General features: G+C 40.7%; 1 protein-coding gene across 1 annotated transcript in view; it reads left to right on the top strand.

The window, feature by feature from the left end:
- The window catches only part of DYNC2H1 (dynein cytoplasmic 2 heavy chain 1), a 1,178,830-nt gene that overhangs the window by 350,609 nt on the left and 804,112 nt on the right, over positions 1-24,109 (top strand). Inside the window, exon 46 of the mRNA XM_053705582.1 lies at positions 13,372-13,502. Coding sequence (XP_053561557.1) covers positions 13,372-13,502 — 131 coding nt within the window. The remainder of the gene's footprint in view (positions 1-13,371; positions 13,503-24,109) is intronic.

Here is a 24,109-nt window from a genome sequence, read left to right as displayed (position 1 = left end):
ATAGACCAGGTAAAATTTAAAACTGCTGTATTTGCAGATGACCTTCTGCTATTTGTTGCTGAGCCAAGAAAGCAGATTGATGCAATTATTAATCTGCTCGAACAATACTGTAGAGCCTCAGGGTACAAAACAAATTTCTTGAAATCTAAAATCTTGTGGCTGAAGCATAATCCAGAAGAATCACAACCCTTTCAGTTTATAGAAACTAACACGTTGGAATATCTGGGTCTGAAGATCTCCGCTAACACAGCAGATTGGTATAAAGATAACTTTGTATCAGTACTGAAGGATAGCAGAGAAAAATTAAAATCATGGGTCTCACTCCCGGTTTCACTGACAGGCAAGATAGCTCTCTATAAGATGTTTATTGTCCCTAAGATTCTGTACACTTTGAGGATGTTTCCTCTTTTAATAAACAAGGCTGATCTACGTCTCTTTAATCAAGCTCTGAGAGTGTTTCTTTGGAGCGGGAGAAAGCCGAGACTGAAATTAGCCAAGCTATATCAATCTTATTTTAAAGGCGGGCTCGCTTTACCCGATCTAGAGAGATATAATCAGGCTGCCATTTTAAGATTCCCTATGGATTGGCTAACAAGATCTTTTGTATACTCGGATGAGACTCTTGAGAACCAAGTCTGTGCCCCGCTCTCCTTAAATTATATTTTGTTTGCTTCAAATAAAGAATTAGGAAAGAGATTATTGGAACACCCTCTGTATAGAGATATAATAATAGTCTGGAGAAGGTTAACTAAATCGGTTGGAAAGAGGCAGAATATCTCAAAATGGTTGCCGATAACTGGCAATACACACTTCCCTCTAGGTAATATGGTGGACACTTTTAAAAAATGGTCACCAGGAAGACCACTTATAGTGAAAGATTTTTATGACTTCAAGTCAAATAAAGTTTACACATTCGATAGATTTCACACCCACTGGTCGATGTGGTAAAGGTTAGGAAGGGATTATTATCCTTTATCTACAAATTTTTGATATCTTTGGAAGAAACATCGGTTTTAGCAGATTTGACTTCCCAGTGGTAAACACTGGTTGATTCTCCTGATCTTGAGACAATACTCTTAAAGAGTTTGAAGACTGCACAGAGGTTGTTTTCCTCATCTTATTATAGGGAAATTCAATTTAGGGTGATACACAGAGATTATTTAACCCCTCGGAGAGTGGCTAAGTGGAACAAGAATGTGTTTAATATCTGTTCTAAATGCCACTTTCAGGACCCTGACTTGATTCATCTAGTCTGGGGATGCCCCAAGGTAAATCAATTTTGGATGAAGGTAGAATATTTTCTCTCTAATATAGTAAAAAAAAAGATTCAGCTAACACGAGACTCTATTCTTTTTTTTAAGATCCCACGCCGCTTGGGATAAATATGTTGACTTTATACTAGTAGCGTTAATAATTATTAGAACACTTCTCTTTAAATATTGGATTTCTTGTAAGACACCCACTATCTCAGAAGTGAGGAAAGTATTATTAGATTTATCAATTAAGGCAGCATATGAATCAAAATTGGGGGGGGGGGGGGGGCCCTCAGGAGAAAAAATTCTGTAGAAGGTGGAGGGTTTTCGTGGGCCTTCAGGGAAATGACTTTGTACAATATATAGAACAAATCATCAACATTAAACTAGATTAGGGAGGGGTTGGGGGATGTGGGGGTGGGGGGGGGGGTTGGCGAGAGGAGAGAGGGAATACTTTTCTTACTACTTTTTTTAATTTATTTATTTTTTTTTTTTTTTTTTGGGGTTGTCCGGGAAAGGGTTTTGGCTATTTGGCTTTTGTCCCTTCTTATACATTTTTCTTTCCTGTTGTAATCTCCATGTATGGAGAAATGTGTGTTATGTGTGTGCTGCTTGTGTTTTTCCTTTTTTTTGTATAATAAAAATTTAAATAAAAAAAATAAAAAAAAAATAAAAAGAATGAGATGATCAATATAGATGGACAAGGCCACTAATCAGACTTAGGTAACATAAGACCAACAGAGTTATAGATTCAATATTTTTGTATATACAGTATATTTAACATATATAAATGCATACCAGATGCATAACACATATATGTCAGATTAATATCTATTGAAATTATATACATCCTCTAAGTGAATGTGATACTAATATAACTCAAATGAAAATAAAGAAAATTGTCTCCAGTATAGTATTAATCTATTGGTCATAAATAACAAACATCAAATAAGGTGACTATTAAGATCATGGAATGCAAAATAAAATAATAAAATCTCCAATAGAAATTGGATATAGACCAGTGCAGTTGACTATTGGAGCAAGCGCCCTAGTGTATAATCATATAACAATAAATGCCTAGACTAATAGAGGTATATGGGTATAACCCAATAGCTAAAGTGGAGTCTCCTCAAAGATAGATGCAATTCTAAACAGAGGGAGACTATATAAACAGGGCAAAAAGACAGGACTTTTATTACCAGCAATATCCAAACAGTAATCAGATACCACAACTAAGGATATGTACTGGAACAAAGGACCAAAATTAGGTAAAAACATATCTGAAGGCTTTTACCAATGGTTCAAGGGCATAGCGACTCCAATCAAATGCACATCACATACCTACCAGCTGATATACCAGAAACAAGGGCCAGAAATCCAGAATCCCATATATTGAAATTAATGGAATGCTGCCAAATCAATATTAAGATTAAGCCCAGCACGGTGTATGATTTTAAGTACGTGGATCCAATAGGTCTCCCTCTGTATTAGTCTAAAAAATGGTTATAGAGGTGTGATGGAGGAATGGACTCTATAGGTGTGATGGATAAGCAATTAGAAATACCATGATGTTTAAGATTACAGTGTCTGGGGACACTATGTTTTTTGTAATTATTTTTAATGTTACGCTGATGTTCAGACCATCTAATGCTCAGTCTCCTACACGTTCGTCCAACATACTGTATCCCACAAAAACATGTGAGGAGATAAACCACATATACCGAAGCACAGGATATACGGCCCTAAATAGTATAGTTGCGACCAGTCACAGTAGATTTAAAAGTCTTATTGTTAAGACTAATATGGTCACATAGTTTACATCTCCTAATATTACATCTAAAACTACCATGGGAAGTCACACGTTGTTTAGTCATAGTGCAAGCCATATTTCTTTTGTTCCTCACAATTTTGCTTGGTGCTAAGATGGTTTTCAAATTGGGGGCTCTCTTATAGACAATCTTTGGTTTAGTGCCAATTAGGCTGCCTAAGATAGGGTCCTTTGTGAGGATACCCCAATATTTGGTAATAATATTTTTGATGATTCGATGGTTACTGTTGTATTGAGTAATGAATAAAGGATATTTCTCCATCATTTCTGGTTTTATAATATATTGGCCATTGGTAGGTCTCTCAAAATATTTATTCCTATCATCTGATCTAGTTCTTAAATAACCCTCGTTAATAATATGTAGAGGGTATTTCTTTTCGATAAAATGCTCCCTAAGGATCTTACTTTGAATATCAAAATCCTTGAGGGTGCTGCAATTGCGGCGTACTCGCTTAAATTGTCCATAGGGGACGTTACGTTTCCAAGGAAGATGATGATTGCTAATATAATCAAGATAACTATTACAATCCACTGATTTAAATTGGATAGTGCTAGTAATCTTGCCATCTGAAAAATAAAGGTTAAGATCCAAAAACTATATGCTTTTGGAATCTATGGTACTGGTAAAAACAATGCCTCTGTCATTATCATTCAGATGTTCTATAAAAAGTGTGGCAGATGTTACATCGCCTCTCCAGATAAAGATCAGGTTGTCAATATACCGACCGTAGAGTGCCAGGTTCGCCCCGTATGCCGGGTCATATATATATATATATCTCTCTTCAAATGCCCCCATATATAAATTTGCATAACTGGGGCGAACCTGATACCCATAGCGTTCCCCTTTATCTGTAAATAAAATTCATCTTGGAATAGAAAATAGTTATGTCTTAGTATAAAATAAATCAATGATAACAAAAAATCACATTGATTACTGGGAAGATAAGGGTCTTGTTCAAGATAATACGCTATTGTTATAAGGCCCAGATCATGCTGGAAATTAGAATAAAGAGCTTAGACATCGCAAGAGATCCAGAGAAGGTCAGATGTAATTGTGAGGGCTTCAAGCTTCATTAGTAAATCAGATGAATCCCAAATATAAGATTCAAGTCCCAGAACATATTTTTGCAGAAAATGATCAACGTAAGAAGACACATTGTCCGTGAGGCTACCTATACCGGCTATAATTAGTCGACCTGGAGGACAGGTAGAATTTTTGTGAAGCTTCGGCAAATGATAGTAAAAAGCCACATTTGGTTCACTAGGGATAAGATATTCTTTTTATTTTTTAAGAATAATACCTTCCTTATAAGCCTCTTCAATTAGACCCTTGAGCTCAGTTTTAAAACGGGCAGTGGGATCATCTTTAAGACGAATAGAGTAAGATACATCTTGTAATATTTTCCTAGCTTCAACAAGGTAATCCTCTAGATTCTGTAATACTATCCCACCGCCCTTATCAGCTTGTCTAATGACAAGAGATTTGTTGTTTTTAAGATTAATGAGAACTCTTTTCTCATTAGGAAATACATTATTTTTACTAGAACTAATATTTTTAGAAATCAGTTCAAATTCTTCATTGACTAGCTGTTTAAAGATCTCGATGTGGGCATTATTGCTTAAGGACGGCATGAAATTAGACTTGTTCTTAAATTTGGTATGAATATAGCCTCCACAAAGCTGTTCTGCTAGTGAATCGGGTTCATATGTCAGAAGTTCTTGTCCCACTTGTATTTCATCCATATTATTTGTTAAAATTGAATGTTTGGTGTTATCTTGTAAACATTTTTCAGCAAAAAACTTTTGCATTGATAGTTTTTGTGTAAAACGGTTAAGATCAACAAATAAAGAGAATATGTTGTGTCCGTTTGTAGGACTAAAAGAGAGTCCTTTACCAAGAACTCTAACCTCATCATCTGTTAGTATGTTAGAAGACAAATTGAAAATTCCTTTATTTAGTGTCTGTAATCTGGCCTTTTTGGCGGCTGTTCCTCGCCCTCTACATCCTCGTGGCCATACGGTCTTTTTCCTTTTGGAGGAGTTGACAGGGAGATTACAGGCTCTAAATAACTCGCAATGGTTTTGTGTTTCCAAGCTGGTTGGCGTGGACCTGGCTCTAAAAAAGATTGCACTGGAGTGTGGTTAGCATTTGAAGGTCCTGGATCAGAAACCACCGTTGGATTGTTTCCATAATTTTGGGCTTCAATACTATTGGTTGGTATCAAACTATGGTTAATATTTTGATTCGTTCCCGAATTATATTCATGTTGTGTATGGTTTCTATTATTATTCGTAATGTCCTTATCATTGGAAAAATAGCTTGGAGTTCTATTCAACTGCCCTGACCAGTTATAATTCCCATTACGTGCGCAATGTTGATTATGCCTATTGAAATGTGGAACAATTCTCTGTTGGGAAGTGTAGTGTCCCTGATCATAATGGCAATTACTCTCAAAATCACGCCTATTGGAGCAGGGGGGTGTCAATCAACCCGATCGTACTCGATCGGGTTGTATTGTGGCGATGTGACCGCTGCTTCATAACTGCTTCATAACTGCTGTTTCTGGGGCCATAAGGAGCTTGTTAAATAGAGGCCATAGTGTGAACTTCATATACCCAAAACTAGACTTTTAGGAGCAAATAAAATATTTTTTGTTTTAAAGGGATAATAAACCCAAATTTGTTCATTAATGATTCAGATAGAGCATGCAATTTTAAGCAAATTTCTAAGAAGAGTCCACAGCTGCATTCATTACTTTTGGAAAATACAGAACCTGGCCACCAGGAGGAGGCAAATACACCCCAGCCAAAGGCTTAAAGTGAATGTAAAGTTTCATCAAGTAGTGCCTGGTTTTTAAAATTACTATTAAAAACAAGGGCACTTTCATTGATGAAACTTTACATTGCACCATATTTGTAGAAATACTTACCTCTTTGTCTTGAAAGCCGGATCGCTGATGATGTTGCTTCCCCCGCCCGTCACAAGCCTCTTCCCACGTCAGAAATGATTATTCCAGCCTTCATCCAATGACGGCGTTGCTTTAGGCAATACTTCCCCCTGGGGGGCGTGATTGGAGGATGCTGGAATCGTTATTGCTGACGTAGGAAGAGGCTTGCGACAGGCTGGAGAAGCGCTGGAGCGGCTTTCAAGAGGAAGAGGTATTTCTACAAATATGGTGCAATGCAAAGTTTAATCAATGAAAGTGCCTCTGTTTTTAATAGTATTTTTAAAACCTGGGCACTACTTGAAACTTCACATTCATTTTAAATACCTCCCCCACTTCCCTCATCCCCCAGTCATTCTTTGCCTTTCGTCACAGGAGGTTGGCAGAAAAGTGTCAGAAGTTCGAGATAGTCTCTTATGGAGGGTAGTACTCTTCACAATGGGACTGGAGTTTTAAGTAATCCTGTCAGCCTCTCAGTGAGAGCATGTATGAAAGTTAGAGTCCGGAGATGCAGGGAGAGTTTTCCTGCGAACCAATCCCTACTCATATTAATAGCTCCTTGGTAATCAGTGTTGACGAGTTTCTCTGCCTACCTTTCTTCACTCAAGTCCATGTCAGAAGCGAGGCTACTATCTGTCACACTTTAATGGCCATGTTCCTGTCCCACAGCGTAGATTCCGGAAAGATTGTTTAATTTTATTTCGATATGTGACTGTAATGTTGACAAAACAAGGGTCCCAGTGGGACTCCTTTTATCTTAATAAGGAATCCTGGGTTAATATCTCCTGAGGGGGGTTATTGAACAGGGGGACTTTTTAATCATGTTTGTTATATGGTTCTATCTGCAAATGTGTAGCTATACTTAGGCTCACAGTCTTTATGGAACATAACAGCCTTCTTTTAATGACACAATCTTTCAAGATTGCGCGCCCTTTTCATGACTGGCACGGTGCACCTCGTGACGCTTGCTGTTATGTTGTTTCTCACTTCCGTATGCTGACTGTGTGCGACTGAGAGAGTCTTTCTCGTGGGTTGTCTGGTTCACAGGAGGTGGTGAGTGCCCCAGCCATTGGGGGTGTTAAAGGGTGCCAGTTAGTTTCTTGTCATTTTTGTAATCCCAAGATTATGGAGATTATGGAGGATTCTGATATGCGAGACACGGATGCCTCCGATATGGAGGATGTGTCTTGTGATGAATATGAAATGGCCCGGGTAATCAATGCCCATCAGTTATGTTCCGATTGCCGTTCTAGAGTACTCTCTTCTCCCAAAGCAGGGATCTTAGAGTGCGTTGAGCCATCCACCTCCAGGTTTCCATGACCCGTGAAGCGAGTACCCCAGTCCATTTCCCGGCTATGCAAGCAGGTGTCCCTATGGCCTTTTCTCCTTCTCCGGAGGGTGGCTTGTTTCCTCCAGAGGTTACGGCACGGTTCCACATGGCCATTTCTATGGCGCTGAATCATTTATATCTCCCAAGTGAAATATTACCAAGATACTGTCTGTGTTCCGTTAACCAGGGCCCGTCGAGCCCGATTCAGTTTGGCCTTCTGGGGAGACATTGGCTCCTGAGGCATCAGGGGCCCCTATCTCGGGGCCAGGGTCTTCAGTTGATCCGGCGAGGGATGATTTTGCCTTCCGTTATAGGCTGGCTCGCCTTTGTGTTCTTTGAAACATGTTTTGGCAATGTTGGAGGATCCCAGTCCTAGTGGGCCAAGGGATCCGAGGCCTTAGAAGCTGGATGACAAAATGGATATGACGTTTGAGGATGAAGCCCATCTCCTAAACGTCACCGTTTTTCTTTGTTTTTCGGTTCCAGTTCTGAGCTTAGGTAAATGGGGCTTTTAATCGGCTGGTCCCGTTGTCGTCCTCATTCACCTTGGGCGTTCACCCGATTGGTGCTGCCTTCCTTTTATTTTTTGATCCAGATGGATGTGTTTAATTTGTTTTTTTCTTAAGCTCATGTCTGTTTACATTTAGTTTTTATGAACGTTCTTCTATGGAACCGATACTTGCGATTTAGGTCGCGTGGGCACTTCCTCAGAAGTTGCGCACTTGTTGAATAATAGAATTATGTTTTTCTAGTTCATTTATCGTTCCTTCGGGATGAATTTTCTTGGACCTTGGGCAGCTAGAGTGTCCTTATACCAGGCAGGTACTGGTCGGATACTTTTTCGGCTGTTACCAGGGTTCATGTCACCCTCGTGGTGCTGATTAATCCTGCTGGATTCTGAATGTCACTTGGCCTATTCTATGGACTCCGGGCTCGGATCCTACTGAAGTATGAGACCTGTTGTTTAAATGCAACCCCTCCGAATGGAGGGTTATGAGTGCCAATCTAGGTTGGGACTCATAACCCAAGACTCTCGATGCCATAGGAAAGAAAATAAAATTTATGCTTACCTGATAAATTTATTTATTTCCAGGCATGGAGAGTCCACGACCCGCCCTTGTTCAGACATCAGTTTTTTTGTACAAACCTCAGGCATCTCTATGCCCTTGTGTTATCTTCTTTTCCTGTTCCCTTCGGACAAATGACTGGGGGTTATGGGTAAGGGAAGTGACACTTAACAGCTCTGCTGGGGTGCTCTTTGCCGCCTCCTGCTGGCCAGGAGTAAATATTCCACTAGTAATTGGAATGAATCGTGGATTATCCATGCCTGGAAATAAATACATTTATCAGGTAAACAGAAATTTTGTTATTGAACAAAGATTTAATTGTTTGGATCTCTGTGTGGTTCCAATGAGTCATAAGGAATCCCATATGAAACTGATAAATAATGCTTATTTTACTCCCAATAAAATGAATGTTTTTTCCTCTCCTTTCGCCTTTTTGTCCTCGTCGTTCATTTAACAAAGCAAATTTGATTCATATGTTTTGGGCTTGTCCCAAGATTTCCCAATTTTGGCAAAAAACTTTCTTCTGGTATAATAACCTATACAAAAGATAATTTTACAATTTCTGCGAAGAATGTTTTTTTTTTTGCTGCTTAATGAAAGTCCTCTTCTATTGAGAAATGCTAGAACCATCCATACCATTATTTTATTCTCCCGCCACCTGATTCTCAAAAACTGGAAGGCTCGTACCTCTCCCAGGTTCTCCCATCTACTCAAGGATATTCAGCACCAAATTGTGAAACATTTAATGCCAATATAAATGAAAAAAAATATATGAAAAGAAGATACAAAAGTATTTATTTATTTTTTAAATATTTTTTATTTGAGGTTGCAGAAGTAATACAGGCAAAAAAGAACACATCACAGTTTCAATGACATAGGAAAATCATTATACCATGTAAACAGTTAAACAAGTAAACAATTAATCACCTAGTCCAGCAAATAGAAGTTAACCTCTAAGTTTTCAATTAATAGATAGATAAATATCCCCTTACACCATAATAGAATATCAGGATCAATAATTCCCCATAATGAAACATAGAGGTCTCTCTTGTACCTCCTGGAAACAAATTTTAAAACAGAATAGAGAATTTTAGGGGAAAGAGATTAAATAACAAAATGGGCCACTTTTGGACCCCAATTGTAGACAAGTAGCTTGTAAAGTAGATTTGAATGAACATACAATAATTTGCAGTATACTCTGTTAATAAAGTGGGGAGGGAGAACTTTCAGAGGGTCTGTTGTCTATGGTTAAAATGTTGTGCAGCTGCAATATTTAGATGCTCAGCCTAATACATAGTATTAACACAGCTATAGATGGAGTTAGAGGCATGGACTTACACTATGTGTCCCATGAGACTATATGGGGAAATAAAAGCGGGTCTATTAGGATCTAATGGGGTCCCTATAACAGTAAAGCTAAGTGTGTATCCAATATATGGAACTTTACTTCCATCTAGTGGTGAAATGTGATATCTATAAAAGATAGCTTACTTGCAATATCATCTACCTAAGAATTGAGAATGAAAGGAAAGTTAATACGTATAAAAGCCTTGTCAAATAATCAACCCAATTTTACAGTTCAAGGGCAGATTTGAACACATATGAAGGTACAGAGAAGAACGTAAAAAAATATACAACTATGGCTGAATGGATAATGCTATACCTATTTTCAGGACAGACCTAGCTGTGTAAAGCAAAGGTACCATATATGGTTAAAGAGCCGGTTAACAATAACAGAAAACAAGTAGATAGCATAAGGAACTCAAGACCGCTAATTTGGTATAAATCTGTGTTTCCTATCAAAACTTTGTGAGATTAAATTAACTTTGAGGAAACCAGTGGTATTACTTAGCAATATAAACATGAAGACACCATAAGTCCTGTTGGTAGAACACCTGTTAGGAAAATCTCGGGCACAAAGTCCTCATAAACTTAGGGGTACATTGCCTAATACAAGGTCCATGCCAACACACATTACCATAGTTCTTTTCAAACAGAGCAACCCTAACTAAATACCCAGGATATCAGTCCTTGTCTCATCGTCTCACCTAGCCCACACCGTGTCTCACATGTCGTGGGGCGCTCTCCAGGAATGGAAAAAGGCTATATAGTGTTGGAGAGTTGCCGTATGTCATACATAATAGGCCGTTCATCTCTCTCACTACACCTCCAGCTATCGTATATTGCCGTACGATCTGGGGCTCTGTGCAATCATGAGCTGCCGTTATCCAGGCTGAGTGAGGATCAGACTTATCGCTACAGTGGCGGCTTAGAAAAGTCTCCTTAGCTAGCAGTTGCATATTCTGTGGTGAACATGAATGTTGTGATGTCGGGATGTAGGGAGAAGCCCAACAGTTAAAGGCTGTCCCCAACTCACTTATTTGAGCCTCCCAACTTAGTTCTGATATGCAGTCTCCGGTGTAAGCATAAACTCTCTTCTCGGGCATATTGTTCCAGGTTTGCACTGCTTTCTCCTCCCTAGATAGCGGCATCTCATCAGATGATGTACAAGCAGCCGCATTGGTTTCTGATGTAGAAGTGACATTTAAAATGGCTGCTGTTGCTGACTTACTGATATCGGACAACAGAAACCTCCATAGGTCTAGGTTGTTGCTCATGCTCTACTGTAGTATCGGCAGCTTAGCACCTTTAGTAGGATTCTCCCCCTTGTGCTCCACGCCATTTAGTAATGCGACTCTCCTCTCCAAGTTAGCTGGGTGCTCCCTAAATTCGCTGGGCAGCATATATGAAGTGGCAGGGTTGCTGCTTGGGTAGTTTTCACCATAAAGTGAAGTTTGTGAGCGTTTGCTAATTAAAGTCACAGAAGGTGCTTGGATCGGATGGGTGGAAGGTTTGGTATGCAACTTCTGAGAGACTTGCGGCTTTTCTTTTGTGCTAGTACAAATACCTTTTAAGGAGGCATATTCCTCATTGAGTATTGCGCAAAGCTTATTGTAATGAGAATCCAGCATGGCTTTGACTTCCCGAAGGAACAGTTTAGAGTCCAATACCTTATTGACAATGTGTGAGTTCTAAGCCGATACTTTATGACCCATGTCGTTGAAGGTAGTAGTATTTCTGCTGCCGGGAGATATGTTACCAACTATTCTCCTTGTTTGCAAAGATTATCAGTGTCTATGCACTGCATACCCGTCTTACTAAATACCGGGGGTCCTTAGGTCTCAACGCTCCGGATCAGTTCCCAAAGGTTATAGTCCCAATAATATAGTATCATCCGAATCAGCTTGATCTGTAAAATTTTAATATCAAGGTGTGGAATTTGGATGATTAGGCCACTGATAAAAGGCAGATTATCTGTGATTCCTTTGGAGTAACCGATATTGCTACCATTCAAGGTGCTGCCCAGAGACACCCCCCCCCCGATACAAAAGTATTTTAATAAATGGCTTCCCATAATTAAAACATATCCGCTTTTATCTCAAAAACAAATTATTTCCCCCTTTTTAAGCTCTAATAGCTTTATGGATCTAGTTTTTCGGGACTGGTTCCAGCATCAATGGATCTCTAATATGAGAGAACTTTAATTTGAAAAGGGTTTAGGGTAGGTAGGTTAAACTAGAAAAATAATCGTACAATTTGGGTATGTTTTAAGGGGAGATAGAGAGAATATTAGGTATCCAGATAGGCGTTGTCTCCTCCCTCCCCCTATCCCTGCCTTCCCCTCCCCTTTTTATTTTTCTTTGTTTTGTTTTCTTTTGTTCTTTTTTTTTTTTTTTTTTTTTTTTTTTTTTTATTAACTTAAAAATACCCCAACAGTGTAGTCTTACCCAATGTATAGATGTTACATTTTTATAGATATTTTTCTTTGTCTTTTTTTCCTTCTTTGTATTATGGCCAAATAAGGACCTTTCTGATTTACATTCTATTTGTATTTTGGTGAAACATGGATTTGTATGTTTTACACTGTTTCTGTACATTGATATGAATATGTCTTTAGTTATTATTTTCTGGTCTCTCAAGACACCCTGCGTGGTGCGCTGAAACAGTAAATGTTATTTTCTGTCTACGCTGTTGGAATATAAATAAAGAATAAAAAAAAAAAAGTATTAGGATTTTATAGTAATTAATTTTTCCAACTTTTTACTTTAAAATGTTTTAAAAAAGAGATTATGCACTTATTGTTGTGGCTATTGAAATGTACATACTGCAGATTATATTATGTGAATGTTACATTTAGCACATTAATATTTATCTTTTTAGATGCTCAAATGTAAAATGCCTGAATCTACCAACCATCTCTTTAAAGTGTATTAGTGGAAATAAAGTATTCACGTATTAAGATATATTTTCTACTATAACTCTATGTATAAGATGGGATGTCATTATGATCCTTTAGATGACTCTGTAATAACTCACTTTTAATAGTTGTAAATTGCTGTTACAAGAAATAAGAGACTGTTAAGACTACATGAGAAAAAAACATTCACTTTCCTCTTTAGTTAATAGGATTTATAGCTGTGCACTTTATACATTTTAGTGCCTTTCCTTGTTTAGAAAGATTATGGGTAGCTTCAACAGAAACTTTAAAGGAAATTCTGATGCATCTTATAATATATATATATATATATATATATATATATATATATATATATATATATATATATATATATATATATATATATACATACATACATACATACATACATACATACATACATACATACACACACATACACACACATACACACACATACACACACATACACACACACACACACACACACACACACACACACACACACATAGTTGTTCTCTGCTTTTCTGTGGCTTGGGCTGAATGTTTAAAAGTGATTCCTTTCTAAACTAGGAATCGTACCATATTTTAAGTGTAATTACTTTCTGTTGAAGGAAGCACTAGAACAAATTCCTCAGACTTGGAAAGCAATCGGGTTTCTCTTTAAAGTTGATATTTTTTATTACATTTTAGATTTCTTTTATGTAACATGGGGAGCAGTGCATGAGGCAGGAGCCCTTCTAGCCCCAGGACAGTCATTACCGCCTCATGGAAAACCACTTGGAAGATTGAACTCTACTGATCTGAAAGATGTTATTAAAAAGGTAAGTTTGTTTACTAAGTATTGATGCATTTCTTTGTGTGATTTTATCTAATATGTTTTTTTTTAATTATCTTTCTTAATAAGAAGTTTATGTAGATATACTTTCCCTGCCTTGTTACATTAAAGGGACAGTCTACTCCAGAATCTTTATTGTTTAAAAAGACAGATAATTCCTTTATTATCCAATCCCCAGTTTTGCATAACCAACACGGCTATAGTAATATACTTTCCATCTTAATATGAGGAGAGTCGATAATAGATTCCATATCCATGAGGATATTTCTTAAGGACCAGAGACGTTTCAAAATTACTTCCAATTGTCTTGCCCTCCAGACCTCCACAAGGCCCTCTGTGGCCCAGTGTATGGAGGTAATTGGGTTAATGGTGTCCAGCATAGATATCATCCCATTCGCCAGGTTCCATCTTGGACCTCTTCAGCTGTGCATGCTGAGGCTATGGAACAGCGATTACTCGGACCTGTCACAACAGATTTCTCTGGACAACCAGTTGAGAGAATCGCTCTCTTGGTGGCTCTGTCCAGATCACCTGTCCCAGGCGACATCCTTCTTGAGACCATCCTGGGCAATTGTGACTACAGACGCAAGTCTATCAGGATGGGGAGCTGTTTGGGGTGCCAGAAAGGCACAGGGCCTGTGGTCTCGAGAGGAATCTCTCCTCCCAATTAACATTCTGGAACTTTGAGTGATCTTCAATGCTCTGAAGGCTTGGCCTCTTCTGGGTTTGTGCCAGTTTATCAGATTCCAATCAGACAACATGGTCTAAAAAATAAAACTTACCAGGATAGGCTCAATGACCTAAATATTTATAGCTTAGAGGAGAGAAGGGAAAGAGGTGATATGATAGCAACTTTCAAGTACGTTAAAGGGCTTAGTAAAACTGAGGCTGTGGGTATTTTACATAAAATGGAAAATTCAAGAACAAGGGGTCATGAGCTCAAGCTAAAGGGTAGTAGATTCAGGAGTAATTTGAGGAAGCACTACTTTACAGAAAGAGTGATTGATTTATGGAATAAACTTCCTCAAGAGGTACTAGCGACAAACACTGTGGGGGACTTTAAAAATGCATGGGACAAGCATAAGGCTATCCTACAAACTAGATAAGTTTATACTGTTAGGTAATATCGGGCAAACTTGCTGGGCCTATGGCTCCTATCTGCCGTCAATATCTATGTTTCTATGTTAACATAGAAACATAACTGTTTTGCAGGGGGATTTGCTCAATAACTGTGCACTGTGCTATCAAAGTCTGGCACAACCCAGACTATGCAACGTAGTTAACTATAGCAGCTAAGACGGGAGCAACATAGAGTAACCAGTGTCAGGCAGTTAAAAATAACATGAGCGTCTCCACGCTCACAGCTCTCCCCTGACGCGTTTCGCCACTCCGGGCTTTATCAAAGGTGGGGAGCTGCCGGATCTTGGGAGATTTATACCCTAGTTCATCGGAAGTCCCGCCCTATCATGATTCTGATTGGTGGTATCAAGACCTGGTCTCAAAATAAAAGACAGCAGGTTAATAATAGTATGACAGAAGAAAGAAATGAGGGATGTACTGCAATTCTTATCAGTGCTCTACTTGTTTCTGTAATAGTACTATTAGTAGAATAATAATGTTGCATACAAATTAGTGTACATAAAATCTATGATCTAACCCATCCTTGAATAGAAAGAACAACATATATCTGGGGCTGATATCTATCATCATAGATTTAATAGATTTTATGTACACTAATTCGTATGCAACTGCAAATTCTATTCCTGCTAACTGTTACCAAACATGTGTAAGGGTTACAAATTGATACATATGTACTGATGCTTAAGCACTAGCTGCATACTTTGGCGGATAGAGCAGACATGTTTTAAGCATCAGACAATATGATACTCTTCACATTTAATCAACTTGAGCAAGGGAAACAGCAGTATTTGATTTACACTTAAAGAGACAGTAACTCCATTATTATAACTCTACATATATTAACTTTAAAAGCTGTGAATATATTATTATGCTAGAGACTGGATCGTCTATAATCTCGACAGTAACTGAGAGTCCAATTCTCATAGGACAGGGTCCAACCTGCATGATTTCTTTTAAGTGATGCTCAAGTACTCAATAGTAAACACTAACAGCACACTATGAACTATATTAAGTAGACTACAGCGATATATATATATATATATATATATATGTATATATATACCCGAATAGGGTGATTCATTTGGCTTTTGCTGAGCAACTCTATTACTGGTATATTAGGGGTTAGAAGTCATTGATACTACTAATAGGCCTGACTGACCTACATTACTATCCCCCTACCTCACTTATTTACATACAACCTGTACCAGGGTCTGAGAAGTTTTTAATATTTTGTGTTTGTTACTCGATTTTAGTTAATACTAATAAAAGTTACATTTTGTCAGTGTTTTATCCCTGTTTTGTTTGCCATGTGTTGCTGGCAGCCATTTTACTCACCTCTCTTGTATGTATGTATGTATGTATGTATGTATTGGGTACTTGTAAAGCGTGGCTAATCACCCGTAAGGGTCTCAGGGTGCTGCTCATTTTATCGACCTCGGAAGGATGAAAGGCTGAGTGTACCTCGCCGGGATCAAACCTGCAACCCTTGGGATGCTACAGAGCTCAGCCACAGTGCCTTAGCATGCTGAAGGGTAATGTAGTTAAAGGACCAGTCAACACAGAAGATTTGTACAGTCAACAAATGCAAAAGAACAAGACAATGCAATAGCACTTGGTCTGAACTTAAAAGGGACAGTATGCTGACTATGGTGCATTGTTGGGAATGCTGCTCATTTCCTGCATTTCCTTTTATGGCCAGACTGGTGTGCATCATCTGTGTGAGACAGGATGCAGTCTCAGAATTGTGATGTCATCACTTATTATTTAAAGGGCCTCTGTTCAGTATGCTTTGCCTTTGCATTGTCTCAGACCTGTTTGTGAAAGTTCCTGTGTATTACCTGGCTGTGTGACGTCCTTCCTGATTCCTGATCCCTGGCTTGTTCCTGACTCTGCTGTTTTCCTTGTTCCTGATTCCGGCTCGTTTGACTATTCGCTTTGGCTCCTGACTTGGCTCGTCTGACTACCAGCTCTGGTTTTGACTCCTGGCTTGTTATTTGACTTTTTATTATTTTTTTGTTATTAATAAAGGTGTGATTATTTTTGCACTTCTCGTCTCAGTCTGATTCCTGGCACCCTGACGTTAGGCAAAAGGCCATGAATCCTGATGGTGCTAATAATCCACCTTTACCTGCCATCATTTCAAGGATGGATGAACAGGAACACCGCTTGGATCAATTTGCACTAGCCCTGCAAACCCTGCTGACTCGCACTGCACATTTGGACAAAAGTGTCCCACAAGTTATGGCTGCTCCTGTTTCCGCTGCTGCACCTAGTCCTACCAGGAGCATGTCCAGTTCTGCACCTCTACCTCAGCAATATGGAGGCGATCCTATTCAGTGCAGAGGGTTTTTGAGCCAGGTGTGCATTTACTTTGAGATGTTACCTCAGGCGTTTCCCTATGACAGAGCTAAGATGGGATTTCTCATCTCATTACTCTCTGACACAGCTCTTGCCTGGGCTAATCCCTTGTGGTAGACTAATAAACCTGTGATTTCAAATTACCCTGAATTTGTGGCCTCCTTTCAAAGGGTATTTGATGTTCCGGCTCGCTCCTCCTCTGCTGCTAAACGACTCATGTCCATTCAGCAAGGTACAAGATCTGTTGCTCAGTATGCTATTGAGTTCCGTACGTTTGCCGCAGAGGTTGGTTGGAAAAATGAAGCCCTTGTTGCCGCCTTCTTTCATGGGCTCTCTGATGCGATTAAAGACGAAGTTGCTGCCAGAGATTTACCAGAGGATCTCGAGGCATTGGTGTCTTTTTTGATCCTAATTGACAGCAGACTCAGAAAGAGGCCCTCTTTCAAGGAGCGCTTGCGGAAGCCTCCTGTTCTGTTGTCTCCTACGTGTTCGTTCCCACCCATGCCTCCATCTCCTCCCATGCCTCCTGGTCTCGAGTCACCAGGTACTGCTGAGCCGATGCAGTTGGGATTCACGCGTCTCTCTGCGGTGGAGAGGGCCTTTAGGAGGAGGGAGGGGCTCTGCCTCTATTGTGGGTTACAGGGCCACCTTTTGAAGTCTTGTCCTACACGGCCGGGAAACGCTCACACCTAAGATCCTGTCTGGGGCCGACCTTGGGTGGTTTATACTCGTCCCCAGAACCACTTAAGGAGAAACCTTTGGTCACAGTTGTCCTTTCCTGTGTGGACTCCTCCATAGTCACCCAGGCTCTTGTTGACTCCGGTGCTGCGGGCTATTTCATTGACAGTGCTTTTGTATCAAAGCACAACATTCCTGTTTTGCCTCGGTCTCACAAAATGACTCTGTTGTCCATGGCTGTTGGGGCTCTCCATTTTAAAACCCTCCAGTTCCAGGTGATAAACTCTACGCATTTTCCTGTTCTGGGTTATCCCTGGCTCCAAAAGCACAATCCCAGTCTCGACTGGCGCAGGTCCGAAATTTAGTTGTGGTCCCCGCAATGTATTTCCATTTGTCTTCGGAAACCAGTTAAAGTTTTGTGCACTTCTTCGGTATCTCAATTGCCAGAGGAGTACCGAGAGTTCCTAGACGTGTTTGACAAGGTGCGTGCTGGTACGTTGCCTCCTTACTTGTCTTACGATTGTGCCATAGACCTGCAACCCAGAGCCATTCCTCCTCAGGGCCGGGTTTGCCCTCTGTCTGTTGCAGAGAATTGTGCTATGGAGGAGTATGTTGCCGATGCTCTGTCGCGGGGGATCATCCGCAAATCCTGCTCTCCTGCAGGGGCTGGCTTCTTCTTTGTGAAGAAAAAGGGTGGTGAGTTAAGACCATGCATCGGTTATAGGGGTCTTAATCGTCTTACCATTAAGAATGCTTACCCTATTCCGCTCATTACGGAACTCTTTGACCGCCTCAAGGGAGCCATGTTCTTTACTAAACTTGATTTGAGAGGAGTGTACAATCTCGTTGGGATCAAGGAGGGCCACGATTGGAAAACAGCATTTAACACCAAGAGCGGGCATTATGAGTATCTTGTAATGCCCTTTGGCCTATGTAATGCTCCTGTTGTTTTCCAGGATTTATTAATGATGTCCTACGAGATATGTTGCAAAAGTGTGTTGTGGCGTACTTAGACGACATCCTCATACACTCACCCACACTTGAGGCTCATCGTTCTGATGTTACACGGGTTCTTCAGAGACTACATGAGAACGGCCTGTTTAGTAAACTCGAGAAATGTGAGTTCCATCAGACTCAAGTAACCTTCCTAGGTTATGTTATCTCCGTTGCAGAGTTCTCCATGTATCCTTTCAAGTTATCTGCAGTTCTGCAGTGGCCTCGCCCAGTTGGTCTTCTGTCTATTCAACGTTTTTTGGGGTTCGCCAATTACTATAGAAAGTTTATTAAAAACTTTTCTTCCTTGGTCAAACCTATCACAGACATGACCCGTAAAGAGAATGATCCACTCCATTGGTCACCTACTGCCATTAAGGCCTTTGATAGTCTTAAGACTTTGCTGCCGCTCCAGTTCTGGCTCATCCTAACCCTGTCCTGCCTTTCGTTCTTGAGGTCGATGCGTCTGAGACTGGAGTAGGTGCCCTCTTGTCTCAATGTCCTACGCCTGACGGTTCCTTGCATCCGTGTGGTTTCTTCTCTAAGAAATTGTCTCCAGCGGAGTGCAATTATGAAATTGGTGACAGGGAATTACTGGCCATAATTTTGGCACTCAAGAAATGGGGGCATCTTCTCGAGGGTACTAGCGTGCCAGTGCTCATTCTTACTGACCAAGAATTTAACTTATCTATCTGAAGCAAAATGTTTGTCCCCCCGACAGGCCAGATGGGCTCTATTTTTGTCTCGGTTTAATTATGTGGTCTCCTACCAGAATGTTAGGGCGCTCTCTAAACAATTTTCACCTCTGTCCAAGGAGGAGTCTGTACCTACTCTTGTTATACCTCCTGACCATATTTTAGCTACCATACGTGCTAATTTGACTTCTCCCTTGGGGGAGGAGATCCTGGCTGCACAAACCAATGCACCTCCTGAGAAACCTAGTGGTAAGTGTTTTGTTCCTAAGAATCTTCAAACTAAACTTTTGCACACTTACCACTATTTTAAAGCCGCAGGTCACCCAGGCAAGAACCAAATGATTTGGTCTGTCACTCGACAATTCTGGTGGCCAGGTCTTCGTTCTGATGTTGCTGCGTATGTTGCCTCCTGCTCAGTTTGTGCACAGAATAAGACTCCTCTGCGTCTTCCTGTGGGTCTTCTTCAACCTATTGCTAATGGTGAGCCTCCTTGGACACATCTTTCCATTGACTTCATTGTCGAGCTCCCTGTTTCCAATAGCATTACTGTTATCCTTATGGTGGTTGACCGTTTTTCTAAAATGTCACATTGCATTCCCTTGATGAAGTTGCCTACCGCTCAGGAGCTTGCTTCAATTTTTGCCTGGGAGGTCTTAAGTTTTCATGGGTTACCCAAGGAGATAGTGTCGGACCGGGGTAGCCAGTTTGTCTCCAGATTTTGGCGTTCCTTTTGTGCTCAAATGGGGGTCCAGCTTTCCTTCTCCTCTGCATATCACCCTCAATCCAATGAGGCTGCGGAACAGTCTAATCAAGCTCTGGAACAGTTCCTCAGATCACCACAATAATTGGTCTAAACTGTTACCTTGGGCAGAGTTTGCTCGTAATATTGCTATTAATGCTTCCTCCAAGTTATCCCCGTTCATGGAAAATTATGGGTTCCAACCATCCTTGTTGCCCGATTCATTCATGTCTCAGGGTATTCCGGTTTTGGAGGAGCATCTCCGGCAACTCTGTTCCACGTGGGTGCAGATTCAGGATTGCCTTCATCGTTCTATGCAGTGCCAAAAGTTCCAGGCTGATCGTAGGCGTCTGCCCGCGCCTTCTTACCAGGTTGGTTAGCGAGTTTGGCTGTCCTCCCGCAACTTGAACCTTTGTGTGCCTTCCAATAAACTGGCTCCCTGTTATGTTGGTCCTTTTCGAATACTCCGACGGGTCAATCCTGTGGCCTACGCTCTTGACCTTCCTCCTGTAATGCGCATCTCCAATGTTTTTCATGTCTCCCTCTTGAAACCATTGGTTTGTAATCGGTTTGCCACTGTGTTGCCTCATCCCCGTCCTATCTTTGTTGACAACCATGAGGAGTATGAGGTCAGCAGCATTATTGACTCTTGTATGTCCAGGGGCCGTGATCAGTATTTGGTTCACTGGAGGGGCTACTTTCCGGAGAAACGTTCTTCGGTCCCCTCCTCTGATGTTCATGCTCCCGCCCTCCTCAGTACCTTCCATGCCCGTTTCCCCAATAAGCCTTTTGTCCTCCCGCGGGGAGGGATCATTGAGGGGAGGGTATTGTTTGGGTTTTTTCCCTGTTTTGTGTGCCATGTGCTACTGGCAGCCATTTTACTCACCTCTCTTGCTGACTTTGGTGCATTGTGGGCGATGCTGCTCATTTCCTGCACTTCCTTTTATGGCCAGACTGGTGTGCATCATCTGTGTGAGACAGGATGCAGTCTCAGAATTGTGATGTCATCACTTATTATTTAAAGGGCCTCTGTTCAGTATGCTTTGCCTTTGCGTTGTCTCAGACCTGTTTGTAAGAGTTCCTGTGTATTACCTGGCTGACGTCCTTCCTGGTTCCTGATCCCTGGCTTGTTTCTGACTCTTTGTTTTCCTTGTTCCTGATTCCGGCTTGTTTGACTATTCGCTTTGGCTCCTGACTCGGCTCGTCTGACTACCAGCTCTGGTTTTGTCTCCTGGCTTGTTATTTGACTTGTGGATTTTTTATTATTTTTTTGTTATTAATAAAGGTGTGATTAATTTTGCACTTCTCGTCTGATTCCTGGCACCCTGACACATTTTAACTAGTTTGGATTTACACTGCCCAATAGTCAGGGCCCTGAGTGCTATATGTGCATACTATGTGAGGTTTGGCACGCTGTTCTTTGGTGCCATCCCTCTTTGTGTTCTATGTAAATTACTTGTGCACTAGCACCATTTCCACTTTAGAATTGGGAGTCAATCATACTATATTTCTCCCCATTTATTATCTAAAGGAAAATGCCTGTGTGGTGCCATTGCTCTGGTGCTGTATCGAACATAACCTCAGTGGCTTATATCAACCATCAGGGGGGAATGAGAAGCTCCCTAGCCATCAAGGAAGTGTCTCGGATTCTGGAATGGGCGGAGACCAACTCCTGCTCACTGTCAGCGATCCACATTCCGGGTGTGGACAACTGGGAAGTGGACTTTCTCAGCAGACAATCCTTTCATCCGGGGGAATGGTCTCTCCATCCAGAGGTGTTTTTTGCAGGTGGGGGACGCCAGAGATAGATTCCGTGGCGTCCAGACTAAAATCCAAGCTACCCATATACTGATAGTTGCCTTAGCGGTGCCCTGGGGATTCAATCTAGTTTACATATTTCCACCGTTACCACTTCTACATCGTGTAGTGGCCCGCATCAAGCAGGTGCAAGCTTCGACTATTCTAATTGCTTCATCGTCGCTGCAAAGGATATAGTTTGCAAACCTGGTGGGTATGTTGTCATCTCTTCTATGGAAGTTACCTTGTTGCAGAGATCTGCTGGAACAGGGTCCCTTTGTTCATCAATATCTAGATTCTCTGTGGCTGACTGCATGGAGATTGAAATCTTAGTACTAGCCAAGAGATGGTTTTCTGAGAGAGTGATTGATAATCTCAGTCAAGCCAGAAAGCCGGGTTACTCGTCGCATCTACCATAAGGTGTGGAGGACCTACATATTCTGGTTTGAAGAGCGTTGATTCCCCTGGCACAAGGTCAAGGTATCCAGGATTCTTTCCTTTCTCCAAGATGGTTCGGAGAAGGGACTTGCCACTAGTTCCTTAAGGGGACAGGTTCTGGCTCTATCTGTATTACTTCACAAGAGGGTCGCTGAGCTTCCTGATATTCAATCTTTTGTTGAGGCCCTGTCCAGAATCAGGCCTGTGTTTAGACATTCCGCTCCTCTTTGCAGTCTAAATTTGATTCTTAAGGTTTTGCAACAGGCTCTGTTTGAGCCCATGCATTCTGTTGACATTAAGTTACTGTCTTGGAAGGTTCTTTTTCTACTGGCTATTGCCTCGGCATGCAGAGTCGATGAGATGGCGGCCTTGCATTGTGAGCCTCCTTACCTAGTCTTTCATGCTGATAAGGCTGTCCTTCGCACTGTGTTGGGTTTTCTCCATAAGGTTGTGTCTGATCGCAACATCAATCAGGAGATTGTCTCCTAATCCTTCTTCTTCAAAGGAACGATTACTTCATAATCTGGATGTGGTTCGGGCTTTCAAATTCTATCTTCAGGCCACTAAGGATTTTAGACAGACTTCGACATTGTTTGTTGTTTATTCTGGGAAGCACAGAAGGCTCTTTCCACTTCCCTATCTTTTTGGTTGAGGAGCATTATCTGCTTAGCATATGAAACAGCGGGACATAAGCCTCCTCCTCGGATTACCGCTCATTCAACTAGAGCTGTGGCTTTTTCTTGGGCCTTCAAGAATAAGGCCTCTATGGAGCAGATTTGTAGGGCGGCTACCTGGTCCTCCTCACATACTTTTTAAAAGTTTTAAAACTTTGACTTTTTTGCTTTGGGTGAAACTGCGTTTGGGAGAAAGGTTTTGCAGGCTGTGGTGCCCTCAGAATAGGGTCCGCCTCTCTTTACCCTCCCATTTTCATTGTGTCCTCTCAAGCTTGGGTATATGTTTCCCACAAGAAAGGAATGAAGCCGTGGACTCCTCATATTGAGATGGAAAACATAAATTATGCTTACCTGATAATTTAATTTCCATCTGTATGAGGAGAGTCCACGGCCACCGCCCGTTTCTCCATTGGAGAATGACTGGGGGATGAGGGGAGTGGGGGAGGTATTTAAGCCTTTGGCTTGGATGTCTTTGCATCCTCCTGGTGGCCAGGTTCTGTATTTCCCACAAGTAGGGAATGAAGCCATGGATTCTCCTCATACAGATGGAAATTAAATTATCAGGTAAGCATATTTTATGTTTTTTTTTTATTTCTGTGTTCACCTTGTATCTAAGCCTCTGCAGACTGCCCGTTATTTCAGTTCTTTTGAAAGATTTGCATTTTAGCGCCGAGTCATAAATAACTCCATGGGAGTGAGCACAATGTTATCTATATGACACACATGACTAGACTGTCCCTTTATGGAAACTACAATTAATTATAATGTAGTTTATGGTTACAATTGTCTGCATAGTGTTTTGAAAGAAGTTGAAATATCAAGGTGCTTCAAACCTGAGCCTTCATTTGTATTCTCCCATGGGAAACAAAAAAAAAATCATCAAAAGCTAATCCAACCTTCCAAATAAGAGAACAATACAAAAAAAATAACAAAGTTGTGGTTATAGCTAACATTTTGATTTTCCTGCAAGATGTGACCTGCACTGGATTATAATCATGATGGCTGGATCTCCTTATCACTTATTTTTTAAATAAAGTATCTATTTAATCCCTTTGCTTCCCTTCGGTCGTCTTCTATACAC

Source organism: Bombina bombina, chromosome 3, assembly GCF_027579735.1.
Source record: "Bombina bombina isolate aBomBom1 chromosome 3, aBomBom1.pri, whole genome shotgun sequence".
NCBI lineage: Eukaryota > Metazoa > Chordata > Amphibia > Anura > Bombinatoridae > Bombina > Bombina bombina.
This window is presented reverse-complemented; position numbering and strand designations above follow the sequence as displayed.